This window comes from Clytia hemisphaerica, unplaced genomic scaffold (assembly GCF_902728285.1).
Source record: "Clytia hemisphaerica strain Z4C2 unplaced genomic scaffold, Clytia hemisphaerica genome assembly, whole genome shotgun sequence".
NCBI classification, from domain to species: Eukaryota; Metazoa; Cnidaria; class Hydrozoa; order Leptothecata; family Clytiidae; genus Clytia; species Clytia hemisphaerica.
The window spans coordinates 309,102-324,230 of record NW_027103806.1 but is presented as its reverse complement, the minus strand read 5'-3'; the positions used below and the strand labels follow the sequence as shown (position 1 = coordinate 324,230).

Below are 15,129 nucleotides of genomic sequence, written 5' to 3'. Positions count from 1 at the left end.
GATAATATGACAAGTTGATAAAATCCTAATTATAATTAAATATCTCAAAGTTTAAAGGCTTCGGGAGATAGCATAGCCTTCTTCTACACGCAGGCCTGGCCGTGTATGGCGTGTTATTGCACTCGCACATGCTGACACACACCTAAAATGGTGCTAAAATAGCACTCCTAAAATATACAAGAATGTACAAAATCCCTTTGCTTAATAGCACGCCATAGGCATAATCTATGACATATTTTTTATGGAGTTCTATTTTGGCACGTGCAAGGTATTGTTCATGGCCAGGCCTGGACACGAGAAGTTTTTTTCACGTTGGTGCAATGCAACATGCTCCATCCTACCAACACTAGAAAAAAAAGTACGTGTCCTATGGTTTCTTTTTTTGTTTCATGGAACAAAAAGTGAGGGAAATACCCAAAAGACAAGCTGATCTTGTCCCTGGGACAAAAGTGAGAGACACAAATGTTATTAAAAGTGGTAGAAAGAAAAATGGGGGTGGAGACATGTTTCAGTTTGGTGGGGTGTTGCATTGCACCAACGTGGAAAATAGTGTTCTCGTGTCCCCAAGCCTTAAAGTTTCAGTTACTGGATTTTTTTTTAGTGTACGTTCATTTAGTAAATCTGCGTGTACAACACTGCTCTTCTTTGAGCTCAGAGAAGGTTTTATGACTTACAACAGTATAACTCGTGTTTTTTCTCCATTTGTTTAGGCTTGCCTGCTGGCTCTCCTGATAAATCACAAACACCTGGTGGCGTAGCTCAAAATGATGGTCCAAGCTTTGGAAGAGGAAGAGTGCTTGGTCGTGGTATGGCTTTGATGAAAGATAGGGGTCTCCTAAAGCCCTGAGCTCTATAAAAACATCTTACTTTAGTATTTTACAAGTTTGTTGACGTGAAAGATGATATATTTTTCTAATTTTCAAAGTGGGAGCATACACAACACTTAATATTTTTTAAATAAAGGTAAAAAATTCAAAGTGATTTTGAAAAAGAATGGCTCTTTATGATATCATTTTAATATTAGTTATTTCTTCTTGTAAATAGTTTGTTAAAAACAAAAAAATCTTTAGAAAGCATTCATCTCCGATGCAGTGCAGTTTAGTTTATAATGTACCTAGCTTATGTTACCATTTTGTATTTTTTCTTTCAGGATGATAGACTGAATAAAATTATGTTTTTATTATGTTTCTTCTTAGGCTGACCATTAACATACACACCTCAGTCATTGTTAAATGCTCATTTTGTACTTTCTATCTTTATTAAGAGTATGGAAAATGGCCTTTTCTTTAACACTAAAACTCAACGTTCTGCTTTTTGTTTCTTTTCAGAGAAGTAGTGACAAAAATGAATGAAAATATAAACAGCAACAGACCATCTTGTTCAGTGGCAGTCAGAGGGATGTTGTTATCAGAGCTGGCAGCAAAACCATTCCCAGACGAACAGGAGTTTTCAATCTGTGTCACTGAAGTCGTTTCGCCTCATCTCTTCTATGGACAACTTCTTACTGAGGAGAGCGTTGAATCCATACAAAAGTTAACTATTGAGCTTGCTAACGTTTATTCAAGTGAACCAGCAACAAGTTTCACACCAAAGATCAACGAGATTTGTGTAGCCAAGTTCATGGATGGTCAGTGGTATCGTGCTAGTGTGATTCAATACAACTCTGACATGACTGCGCATGTACGTTCATTTTACTCCTCCCCAAGCTTTGTCCTACCTGATGATCTAGAGGAAATTGAGTCATCCGATATATCCTCATCACTGTTTTTCAGGGCTCTTTTGACTGGTCCGGTTTCGATTTTTCTGTTGAATTGTAGTTTTAAGAAACATTCACTATGAGAATTTGCAAACAACTGATTTAGGTCATAATTCGCTTACATGACTTACCTTATGACGTCATGATTTTCCTCTACTTATTGGAGTTTCTTAGTGGAATCTTTCTATATAACATTTATTCTTTCTAGGTATTTTTCTTTGACTTTGGAAATAAGTGTGACGTTGAAACGAGTGACATACGATGTATCAAACAACATCTACTCGCATATCCACGGATGGCTCAAAAATATTCCCTTGCAAACATTGAAAGCACCAAAGGGAGCTGGGGACAAGAATCAATTGCAATGATGTCTACATGTCAAAACAACATGGTCAATGCAACTTGCGTGAATATCAAAGTCGACTTAATGGAATGTAGTTTGAAAATGGACGGAGATGCACAATCGATGGAGGAGAAGTTGATTCAAAAAGGTTTAGCTAGAGTAAAGAGTGGACGAAATGCAGGTGATATGAAGATTGATCTTCCAACTGATGACTCGTTCACTGTCATTGTAATGCACGTCAAAGATACATCTTCATTTCACGGCCAATTACTTACAAGTGAAAACATTGAGGAAATCACTCTTCTGTCGAGTCAACTCAGTGAACTATCATCGGCGCCGAAAAGTGACATCACCTTGAAAAAGGACGCTATTTGTGCAGCTTTCCATCAAGAGTTCCAGGAATGGTATCGTGTGCAGATCCTTGATCCGACCCCACAGAACGGTAAAGTCTTATTGAAGCTCCTTGACTATGGAGACGAATTGATGATTGATACGTCTCAACTACGACAACTTCCATCTTTACTATTCGACGTCCCCGTCAAAGCGATACCGATGACGTTGAACGGCGCAAAGGTGGACCCAAACTGCACCAACTATCAGCAATGCGTTGAAAAACTAAATAAACTCATCTTACAAAAGAAATGTGAGATTGAGGTTGTGAATCGCGAGAGTAACAGGCTTCATGTCAAATTGTCTTCGGATGGTATCGACTGTCACCAACACCTGTCAGAGTTCCTTATAGCAAACCCTATTGGATGTCAAATTGTCGAACAAGGTATCTAATTCGTATGATTGACAGTGATTTAAAACCGGTTTACATGGGTGTTCGCCGCCGTAAACGCAGGACCTATACGTAACTAACATGGTTCAATCTGTACGAGCAGTTTAAAAAAAGAATTTTACTCAACTTTATTTTTCTCATCGCGTGCGACATAATTTTATTGTTTCAAATCAAAATGTCTGAAATCAAATAAAAAAGTGATCGTCACGTGCAAAGTTATTGATTAATGTTATGGTGCAAACAAAGTTTCCTGTATGTTAGTCGCCATATTTCAGTAGACTTGTGTAAGAACCAACCAATTAAAAAAAATTCTAAAGTTTTATGATTAGGGAATTGCTATTTGTTAAAATCTTCACAAAACTTTCCGATTCCATTTCATAGCTTCAAAGCCAGTTATGATCGAAGATGTGCCTTTGGTGTCAACAGCCGATTCGGGTGACTTTCTTGTGACAAATATCGAAGATCCATCACAGATCCATGGTCAATTAGTCGTAAACATTGAAGAAATCAGCCATCTGGATATCATCTCTGCCGACCTCACCGAAAGATTTCTCAACAAAACGGATGAATACCAACCTAAAATTGGAGAGATTTGTGCTGCTTTCTTCGCAACTTTCAGTCAATATTTCAGAGCAGTCGTTCGAGAAATCAACAATGACAAAACAGTAGTTGTGCAATATATTGATTACGGTAATGGATCAACAGTACCCTTCTCACAAATCGCGCCTCTTCCGAAAGAACATTCAACAACACCTCGACAAGCTGTTCAATTTTCGTTGTTCTCCGAAGCAGGAAAAGTTCCTTGGACCAAAGAATTTATTGAAGAGCTGAAAGAGATCTTGTTGAATAAAATCGCTTCGTACAAAACGACGAAAAAAGAAGGAGAAATTTTAGTTGTAGAACTGTCTACAGAGAATATGAATGTAAATCAAATGTTCTCAAAATATCTTGTCAAAGATGAAAAACCTGCTCAACAAATAAAAGCTCCGGTTACTCAAGGTAGGGCATTTTCTTTCATGTTAAAACTAGTCTACTCTTTTTCTGCTAGATATCTCAGCAAATTTGTATGCTCCTGGCTTTCGGGTCGTATATAGTTTTTTGTCGATTGCAGGACAAGTTTAAGTAGCATATACAGCAGCAAACGGCGTTTATCTCCTTGAGGGAATGGCTGTATAAGAAAACTTCGAATCTATTCAATTCTTTCAGCCCTGAATTCAATTATGATCGAAGATTTGCCTTTGGTATCAACAGCCGATTCAGGCGACTTCCTTGTGACGAATATCGAAGATCCATCACAGATCCATGGTCAATTAGTCGTAAACATTGAAGAAATCAGCCATCTGGATATCATCTCTGCCGACCTCACCGAAAGATTTCTCAACAAAACGGATGAATACCAACCTAAAATTGGAGAGATTTGTGCAGCTTTTTTCGCAACTTTCAGTCAATATTTCAGAGCAGTCGTTCGTGAAATCAACAATGATAAAACAGCAGTTGTGCAATATATTGATTACGGTAATGGATCAACAGTACCCTTCTCGCAAATCGCGCCTCTTCCGAAAGAACATTCAACAACACCTCGACAAGCTGTACAATTTTCGTTGTTCTCCGAAGCGGGAAAAGTTCCTTGGACCAAAGAATGTATTGAAGAGCTGAAAGAGATCTTGTTGAATAAAATCGCTTCGTACAAAACGACAAAGAAAGAAGGAGAAATTTTGGTTGTCGAGCTCTCTACAGAGAATAAGAATGTTAATCAAATGTTTTCAAAATATCTTGTCAGAGATGAAAAACCTGCTCAACAAACAAATGCTCCGGTTACTCAAGGTAAGGCATTTTCTTTCAAGTTAAAATTAAGGCTTTCCCTTTTTTTCTGCTAGATAAAGACTGTCTCAGCAAATTATCATGCTCCTGGTTTTGGGTTTGTATTAAGTTTTTTTAATTTTCTACAGGGTCAATTGCTTCTTTGAATCTGAATAGGATAAGCTAACGTATACAGTATTAACCCTTTGTGGGTACCTTAATTCCATTAATTTTCGCGCGCCTTTTTTTCGTGCACTTGGCCGCGCGAAAATAAAAGTTGTGCGAATTAGCGATCGTTTGAACGTGTAGAAATCAAATCTTAGGGCTCTTTTAATAAAATGGGACTAGATTCATGATAAATTTGCCTCTGGGATGTATTAATTCGTCAAAAACACTCAAAAAAATGTCCCAGAAATTGCAAGATGCGCGAAAATTAAAGGATGCGCGAATAATCTGTTTTACGAGCTGCGCGAAAATTAACGGAATTAAGTTAATGGCCTGTATAAGAAAACTTCGAATCTATTCAATTCTTTCAGCCCTGAATTCAATTATGATCGAAGATGTGCCTTTGGTATCAACAGCCGATTCAGGTGACTTCCTTGTGACAAATATCGAAGATCCATCACAGATCCATGGTCAATTAGTCGTAAACATTGAAGAAATCAGCCATCTGGATATCATCTCTGCCGACCTCACCGAAAGATTTCTCAACAAAACGGATGAATACCAACCCAAAGTTGGAGAGATTTGTGCAGCGTATTTCGCAACTTTCAGTCAATATTTCAGAGCAATCGTTCGAGAAATCAATAATGACAAAACAGCAGTTGTGCAATATATTGATTACGGTAATGGATCAACAGTGCCCTTCTCACAAATCGTGGCTCTTCCGAAAGAACATTCAACAACACCTCGACAAGCTGTTCAATTTTCGTTGTTCTCCGAAGCAGGAAAAGTTCCTTGGACCAAAGACTGTATTGATGAGCTGAAAGAGATCTTGTTGAATAAAATCGCTTCGTACAAAACGACGAAGAAAGAAGGAGGAATTGTGGTTGCGGAACTGTCTACAGAGAATATGAATGTAAATCAAATCTTCTCAAAATATCTTGTCAGAGATGAAAAGCCTGCTCCGCCACTTACATCCGAAGGTAGGATTCTGCTCCAACGATCCTAATGTTGATATCTTGCCTGGTATTCAGTGCATAGTCGCTAGCTTTTTTCTTAAACGTTCTCATTACTTTAATAGCTTTCTTACCTGCACGTTAACCGTGTGAATTCACTTTAGATTTAACCATTTAAAAAGTAAATTGGTCTAACTTGTTCTTCTTGGATAAGAAATTTTCTGATAGAACATCCTTTATTTTGTTTGTCTCCCCAGTCGTTTTGGGGGCGATGTGTGGTCCTTTACGAAAAAGTCGTATATTTTGTTTTCGCTCATCCCTTTAGATCTTTAGCTTGGCGGGTAGAAAACGATCACAATCTGATCTTATCACCACAACCTCGATGCAGCCTTGGTTCGAATATTTTCTGATTTCTTTATTTCAGCATCACAACATGCTCAACAACCTATCACTGACACCGAGAGTCCAGTGAGCAATTCCGTAACAACCACTCACAGCCAATCTGTAGATCAATACACGAAAAAACCGGCATTCGCTGTACCAGACCGATGCGATGTTACTATTCAACACATCGAAAACGCTCAACTTTTCTACGCACAAGAGAACACGCAAGAAAAGTACGGACAACTCTCCATGCTGACACAAGCCATGACAGATCATTGCTCAGTAGATACGACTCCATATCAACCAACAGTCGGCGATCTTTGTTGTGGTTTGTTCGAAGGAATCTGGAGTAGATGTCACGTGATCAAAACTCATGCAAACGAGGCTACTATATTTTTCATTGATTTTGGAAACACCAGCATGCTACCTTTCGGCAGCCTGAGACGTATGGCACCACAGTTCATTCAGCTACCTTCTTTCGCTATGACTCTCAAACTATCCAGATCGCAAGTCGCGAGCAACGTCACTGAGAAATTCATCAAAATGGCTTTGAATGAAGTTTATGAAATGAAGGTACTGGAAAGAAACCAAAATGTGCTGACAGTGCAACTCTTCGATCGACAGACCGGTGATGATATCGAGGATTACCTACCTGAACCAATCAAAGACCCCGTTGAACCACAGAAGGTTAAAGAAGAACCAAAGACTATTCCAACGCCAGTTCCGAGACCCGATCAAGCTCAAACGAAGCCTCCTCAAACCATTGAAAGAATCATGATAGAATCTATTCCAAAATGTAATGTTCCTGATAAAGGTCAAATGGCTGTTGTCAATATTGAAGGACCTGATTGTATCCACATCCAACTTTTAGTCACTAACTTTGAAGAAATTGGTCAGTTGGATGCCATGTCACTTGAACTGACTAACAAATTCAAAGAAACTGACGTGTCCTATCAACCCATCATTAACGAGGTCTGTGCAGCATATTTTGCAGGGTTTGATCAATATTTCAGATCTGTGGTAACAGAGGTGGATTCCACAAAGAAAACAGCCAAGGTACAATCACTTGATTTTGGCAACTCTGCCACAGCTTGTTTTGACGATTTAGCTCAGCTGCCGATGGAACACACTCTTATCGCCAAACAAGCTATCCATTTCTCACTCCACGGTCTCACAAATGATATATGGAAGAAAGAGTTGGATTCTGAGCTACAAACACTCCTTTTGAACAAACTTTCGACTTTCAAAGTCGTTTCACGAAAAGAAGATTCATATGTGGTTGAGATTGAGGCAGAATATGGTGAATCGACTGTCAATGTATCACAATTCTTCCTAGAAAAGGTACAACCAAAACCTCCAAAAACAGCACCGTCTCAACCTACTGAATCTTTGCGAAAACCAGATGCTCCAGTTGAGCAGAAATCAAACCCAGAACCTGTCATCCAACATCCCCCTTCAGAACCTGTGATCTCCAAACCATCGATTCCAGAACCAGTCATTCAAACTCTTCAGGAACCTGTGATCTCCAATCCGGCTCCGAAACCGTCGATCCTAGAATCGGAACCACCGATCGCAGAGCCTGTCAAAATCACACAAGAACTTCCTGAGACTGATGTGCCATTACCGAAGCCGTCGGCAACAATTGCTCCTTACGAACCATACTCACCTTTATCGACACCTCCGCCAGTCTCCAACACTGAAACACCTCCCATACAAAACCTCACCATCACAGAGAGCCAAAACAGACCTACAACTCCTACCACAGTCTCATCTATCTCAGTCACCAGCAGTGTTACAAGCAGCCCAAGTTCTGCTAACAAATCAACACTACCAAGCTCTATCCACCCTTTGGAATCAGCTGCTATGAAGATAGACCTTCGTGACCTTTCCGGCGGAACTTATGAGCTGAAAATCACACACGTTGAATCACCCTACATGATTTACGCTAACTTCAAAGATCGAATCGTGACCAAAGAACTGAACGATCTCTGCGTGTTAATGGCCTCCACCTATGCCAATGATTCTTCAGTGTCTAACTTGAAGCCTGGGAGCTTATGTGCTGTTAAGGTAAACTTGCCTAATTTTGTTTTGCACTATCGGGAAGAAAGTCTGAATTTGATTGTAGACGAAATTCCCCTTCTTCGATTTTTTTTTCTTTGACCAAACCGTTCACCTGATTTTCAACTCCCGACCAAAACCTTTTGAAACATTTTTACACTATTAAGAGATACATTTCAAAATTTTGCCGGTGAAAAATGACTAATTTACATTTTGGTCGGCAAAAAGAGATAAGTATATCTCTAGGTGCAGCTAGGAGACGAAATTTTTCCCAGATTAGCAATGTCCTTTTCCAATCACGGTCTTAGTCCTCCCTTTTCCCTGAAGAAATCATCCTTTTTTTACTCAAATCAATAAGTTTTCAATTATTTTAGGTGAAAGAACTTTGGATGCGTGGCTTAGTGACAGGAATGGATGAGGAATCAAACTATAGCATCTTTCTTATTGACTTCGGGAACAGCATCGCTGCTCCAAAGAATGAAGCCAAAGCTTTATCGCCAGAATTCCGTCGTGTCCCCGCACAAGTTGTTCCGTTGAAACTAATCACTGTGAAGCCAGTCGAAGAGCAAGAGGAGTGGTCGAATGAGGTCTGTCAATTTCTAAAGGAGTTTATCATTGGTCAAAACGTTCGTGTGAAGCCAGAGTACAAAGATGGTATCATATTCGGTGCACGAATCAAAGTCCAAGACCAACCGTTAGACAAATTGCTAAGTGATTCTGGCTATGCAGTGAAAGTGGACCCAATCATTCCCAGTGATAGCCACACGCAAAATAAGAAAGATCCACGCAAAGCAATCCCGTTCTCTGATATTTCTAAACAAATTGACGTAGAGCAACCGACCATGGAAGATTTTGAAGCTTATGTTACATGCGTGGTCAGCCCTAGATTGTTTTACTGTCGTATGTTGGATGATGAGAAAGAAAAGGCTGTGGATGAGGTTAGAGATAATTTTAATTCGTTGAGCTTTTACCTATTTGAAGAAGTTCCTGCCAGTCCCATAGTGTGCACCCCCCCACCCAGAAATAGTGGGTCGAAAATTTCCAGGTTTTAGGTGGGAAAGACAAGTTAAGGTGGGGATTAATTTCTTTAGGTTGGATTTTGGTGTTTTGGTAAAAGTTAATGTTAGTTTTTTCTTCTTTCCAATTTAATTATAATTCTAAATAATTCTTTTACTATACTAAACTTTTTTATTATTATTATTATACTGTAAGAATTTTCGTTTCGTTCCTTGAAATAGTATAATTTTTCGTGGGGATAGGATTTTTAGCTGGGATCTAGGAGTCTGGATTGAGGGTGGAAATTTTAGAGTTACGTGGGACCTGAATTTTTTGGTGGGACCTGGAACCCCCTTGCACACTATGAGTCCGTTGGTTTTCTTCTTTATATCTTCATCTTTAGATCGTTAAAGTTTTTGTTTTAAACTATTGTAAGTTGATATCGTTTGCTTACTCCTCAATTTTAAGTTGCAAGCTTTTCATATTGAGTTGACCCGGATGTGGAGCAATATTGTTTCGAGAGATGGAAAGAAAAACATTTGTGTATTCATCACGAAATCGAAAATAATATAACAATAGAAAACACCGGCCTGATATGAATATGTATCTGATATGAAACGGAAGCACAAATGAGATGAACATGAATTGTCTTTCGCTTTGACACCAAGGCTGGGTGAAAGGAAGGAGGTTTTAATTAACACATAAATTTTTCCATTCTTGTTGATTGCACGTTTCATCATATTCATTGAAAAAAGGTTACTGGTTTAGAGGCTCGAATTAGAGAGAACAAGAGAATTAGGTGAGATATGATATCCCTTCTCAGATATATGTCTAACTTACTGTTGAATACAACTTTTCTTTCTTTCAGGTGTCAGCGGGATTGAAAGCTCATTTCGAAGGTAAAGAAAGCGAAGGATTCGAATATTCAGAGGGTGATTTATGCGCCATCAAACTTACGGACGGCCAATGGTATCGTGGTTTCATCGTGCGTCTCCATAGCAACGAAACAGCCAGTATCTGGTTGTGTGATTTCGGTTCAAAGTACACCATGCAGAGAGAAGAGATATATCCGTTACCTGACAAGTTCAAGGAATTGCCAGCACAATCGGTCACCTTACAGATGCAATATCTGGTCCCTATCAACGATACTGGTTACCCTAAAGAAGTAAAAAAAAATTTATAAGTAACTTCAGTTTTAAGGGCATGGATGAGGTTGCTTAGTATTCTATAGCTCATTTTCTGTAAATTTGCTTCGGCCACCCCTGATATTATACCATATTTATGCTTATTGGGTAAAGGATATCATCTGCAATGGTTAGATTAATTAAAAAGCTTTAGCACCCTGTGATACTATAAGTATTGTTAAGCTTTTTTTGGGTATATCACTACGTCACTAAACATCATAACGTCTGACATTTTAGTACTGACCCCTCCCCCTGGTCTATCTATTGGGTTTTTTTTATAGAAATATAAAAACCCTGAAATACAAGAGTATTCTATCAAAAAGTGTTCTGTAGGAAAATCGGTTTAGTGTGGTCGTGTTACAAAAGTATAGGCTGTTTGTAGGAAAAAAATAATATCTAGCTGAAACTTTCTCCAGACCTTCTCTATAAGATGCTTATGCCTCAGGAAAAAATCCCCTAAAATCACACTGGTGGAACATCCCTTTTTTTGGCAATTTCTTTTTTCCCCAGGCAAAACCCTAAGGTCGAAAATTTTTGAAAATTTCAAACTCATTTTTAGACAACATCATGTATACCATTCGAAAGCTCTCAAAAAACTATACAGAAGACTTTTAAACGGGTACAACCGATTTCATTACCTAACTCGAGATAATTCACGCAGAAGATGCAATTTATGGTAAATTTTAGACCAAAATGTGGCGAAAAGTGGAACTTGCGCATGAAATATCTCGAGTGAAATCGGCTATACCCGTTTAAAAGTCTATAGTTTTTGGAGAGCTTTCGAATACATGTTTTTTCTTTTATAAGCATAACGTTTATAAGCATATACAGGCTCAGTTTTTGGTACCTAAACAATGGCTCTATTGTTTGAAAACAATTGAATACTAAGCATAATGCGTGCCTGGCATAGGGACAGACACTTGCTTATAAAAAAAAACATGTATATGATACTGTCTGAAAATGAGTTTGAAATTTTCAAAAAGTTTCGCCCTTAGGGTTTTGCCTAGGGAAAATTGAAATCGCCCAAAAAAGGGATTTTCCACCAGTGGGATTTTAGGGGATTTTTTCCTGAGGCATAAACATCCTATAGAGAAGGTCTGGAGAAAGTTTCAGCTATATATTATTTTTTTTCCTGTAAATTATGCTAAACGACCCTACTAGTTTGACCTTATAAGATATTATTAAATGATTTTCGTTTTTTCATCTCAGGCTAGTGATTACTTCCGCCTGTTGGTCGTCAATCGTATTTTGAAAGTCAAAATCTTGAAGAAACATCAAACCATTTACCGTGTGGCTCTCTTTGACAAAAAGACAGGTATAACTTTTTTTAGGACAATAATGTTTGTCAGCTAACTGTAGCATGAAGGTAGTGCATTCGGCTACGGTGCGCAAGGATACTTGTGGGAACCCCAAAGATTACAAAACTTTATGTTTCTCTGCGTGATGCTCAGCAACTAGTCAAGGGTAAGTTGAGAAATCCAACAAAAAGAGTGGCACCCTATCTCCTACCTTTGGTTAAACAGCTAAAAAAGAGTCTAGGTCGCCCATGACTGCGGTCGCAAACTTACTTACCTTATCGGCCAAAACTTAGTCGGCCCTAAGTGACTAAATTTTGGCTTGGTGACTAAAATTAGGGCCGACTAATAATTAAGACTGACTAAAATTAAGGCCGACTAAGTTTTGGCCGATAAGGTATTTACTATAAATGCCCGTTGATTAGAGAGTTGTTTCTGATTTACTGTATAACTACTTGTTTTCAGGTACTGACGTTGGTGAAAAATACGTCAACAAAGGGTACGCCAAATATATCTTCAACAGAAAACCAGTGTATCCTGAAACGAAAGTTGCACCATTAATGCCTCCTGAACCGAGACCTATCCACCATCACAAACGACCTCAAGAAGGTAGTTACAATGTCTTCTTTTACATTTTTCTGTAAAAATTGAATTTCCTGCACAGGTTTTTACTTTCATTTTAAGAATTTGAAAACCAGCCACATATCTAAGCCATATCTTTTGAATGAATGAATTTTTTTTAATTTCTTCACAGTGACGATGCTTTTAAAATTTACTAGTTACAATTTTATATATGTATATGAATGATAGTTATATGATTCTACTACTAGAATTTGATTTTCTTTTCTCGTGTAACTTATGGCATGTCCAAAAAGGACATGAGTTTTGTGCAGAAAATTGGTAAGCTTCTGCTCATCCTCTAGCGAAAAAAGTTTCTTATAGAGGCTGCTCAATACTCGGTGAATCTTCTTTCCAACAAAATGCCGCTTCTTCTGCCTTCTTCTTCCCATAAATAGCCAAAACTCGCCAAATAGCACGAGTCGGCCACCATAAGAGCCACCGTAGCGGGAAACCAATTCATACACTATTAAGCAGACCTATAGGAAGTATATGTCTGCGAATCAGACTAGAAAATTGGGGCCCTAGGCATGGTCATTTATACGTCAAAAGAAGCGTATAAGGATGTAGATTTCAGAACTGCCTGTTAATAAAATTAATTTTTTGTCTGTTTTGAGAAATTAGGGAAAAGGTGCTTATGACGTCAGCCATAGAACTTAAAATTTGAATGACGCCATCAACTATGACGTCACAAAGCAACTTTTCTCTAATTTATCGAAAATAGACAAAAAAAAATAATTAAAACTTTTGGCACCAATTTGCAAAACTTTATTCAGTTTTTGTTTCTACGTTGCCTTCATTAAAATTTTATTATTCGTTTTATAAACAGGTATGTCCATAAAAGTATCACTTGTTCTTCATAATTTCTTTTAAAAATAATATCCCATTCACGCGAATATATTTTCCATGACCATAAAACTGTAAGCTAATTCAAACTTCATCAAAAGTTATTCGTTCTTTGATTTTAAATTTGACTTTAAACGTGATCTTCTTACCCTCTCTCGTTCAGATGACAGCATCCATCGACCACAAGAAAGTAACCCATATCTCGAGGACCCTTACTCAAAATACCAACAAGATGCTTACCACCATAAAAACCAATACTCTCATCAACAGTACCCTTCAACAAGGGGGCGTCAAATGAATAATGGGCGTGGCGTGCATTTCAATAGTAACAACACCCAAACACGAGGTGGAATGGGACGAGGCTTCTTCAAGTATCCACAAGGAAACCATGTAAACGAGAGATACCAACTTCGCAATAACAGCAATGAGAGGTACTCTCCAAACAAAAATTACAATCACTCGCCCAATCGCTCAAACGCCAGTCGCCCTCCTCACCAATCTCCGCCTACCATGAATGGTAATTCACCCCACCGCCCAGCTTACTCCACCAGTAAATACCCACCAAATAATTACTACCATCAAAATCAAAAACCAACAAGGCCCCATTATGACTCTTCCGAGGAGACTGCAAACGATCCGTACAGCCAACCGGCAAATTACAAAGAACCGTATCAGCAACGACCTATCCGCAGAATGAACTACCCGCAACATGATCCTTATGATGAAATTCCGTCACACTTTCAACACCAACAACATAATACGAGAGGCGGCCGTGGTGCCATGCGTGGATCTTATCGTGGGCGTGGTGCTCTTAGAGGTGCACATTTCTAAAAGAATCTTGCATAAGAATCTTTGCTGAAACAGTCCTGAACTATATTCAAATAGTAGATTGATATTAATGGATATTCGAGTTACCTACGATGCCGTTTTTTAAATAATCAGCAAGAAAGTGAAAGACATTATAAAGTTGCAGAACATTTTATATTAGTTTGGATTTATTTTAGTAGGCTTTGTTTTGTACATAACACTTTTATTTGAAAGAGAATATTTTTGACATTTTTGTAGGATCTTATTTTTATTTCATCGGTTGCCAAATGAATTCAGGATAGAATTATTACGGAATTCACCACATCAAGAACATCTATCTTCCACAACTTGCTTACGCAGTATTTTTAAACAAAAGAAAACAGGTTTCTCTGTCTCCCTCAAGAGACACACCTGCTTAGTTTCACATTAGCATTTAAGCTCTATTGTAACCAGAAATTCTCGTGTAGAGATTTTTATTTGAATCGTTTGAAATTGGCAACATTCTTGGTACTCATTTTTTTAGGTAAAAAAAGCCATTTTTAGGGTAAAGTAGTGTTGTATTTTTATTTTAGTGTATATAAACTGGCGTTACTTAAGAAATAACAATATTTCACAAAATTCCGTCTGTTTTTTGCACCTTCATTTGTTGAGTTACCTAGGTGGCGAGACCTAATTTTTGGGTATTTATTTAAGCTATTTAGCCTCTATTTCCTCACGTTAAAGTCTATGTGTAGCTCATTCTCTGTGTACTTTTCCGGGCAAAAAGCTTTGAAAATATGGTTAGAATTAACCAAGTCGGATACATATATTAAAAACGGTGCGAGAAAAACATTATCAGACCAGAAAAATCAAAACAATGCCAAAAGTGACACTATTCTCAATTGTGAATACATTGGAAGCACTTTGTCCATTACACGCTTTTTTTATAAGAAGGGTGTAAATCCATTTCATCATGGATATTCTTAACTTTTTTGGGAAAATCATCCTAAAATATTCTTACGGTAATCTTTAAAGGGGAACTCAACAAATTTTGGATTTTTCTGTTTCTATCCTGAAATGGTTTGTTTCATCGATAAATTTCAAAATTTCAAGGTTGCAACTCTCCTTTCACTCTAAAAATTTGTTTAATGAGCTTTTAAAAAG

The 15,129-nt window shown here is 38.0% G+C and overlaps 1 protein-coding gene across 1 annotated transcript in view; it reads left to right on the top strand.

Moving 5' to 3' along the window:
* Positions 1-14,244, top strand: part of LOC136806457 (uncharacterized) — a 30,377-nt gene extending 16,133 nt beyond the window's left edge. Inside the window, exons 14-25 of the mRNA XM_067063038.1 lie at positions 711-840; positions 1,329-1,680; positions 1,965-2,874; positions 3,262-3,879; positions 4,087-4,704; positions 5,217-5,825; positions 6,223-8,249; positions 8,615-9,178; positions 10,105-10,401; positions 11,630-11,735; positions 12,181-12,324; positions 13,343-14,244. Of these exons, the coding sequence (XP_066919139.1) occupies positions 711-840; positions 1,329-1,680; positions 1,965-2,874; positions 3,262-3,879; positions 4,087-4,704; positions 5,217-5,825; positions 6,223-8,249; positions 8,615-9,178; positions 10,105-10,401; positions 11,630-11,735; positions 12,181-12,324; positions 13,343-14,010 (7,043 nt within the window). The 3' untranslated portion in view covers positions 14,011-14,244. The remainder of the gene's footprint in view (positions 1-710; positions 841-1,328; positions 1,681-1,964; positions 2,875-3,261; positions 3,880-4,086; positions 4,705-5,216; positions 5,826-6,222; positions 8,250-8,614; positions 9,179-10,104; positions 10,402-11,629; positions 11,736-12,180; positions 12,325-13,342) is intronic.
* Positions 14,245-15,129: the final 885 nt, after the last annotated feature.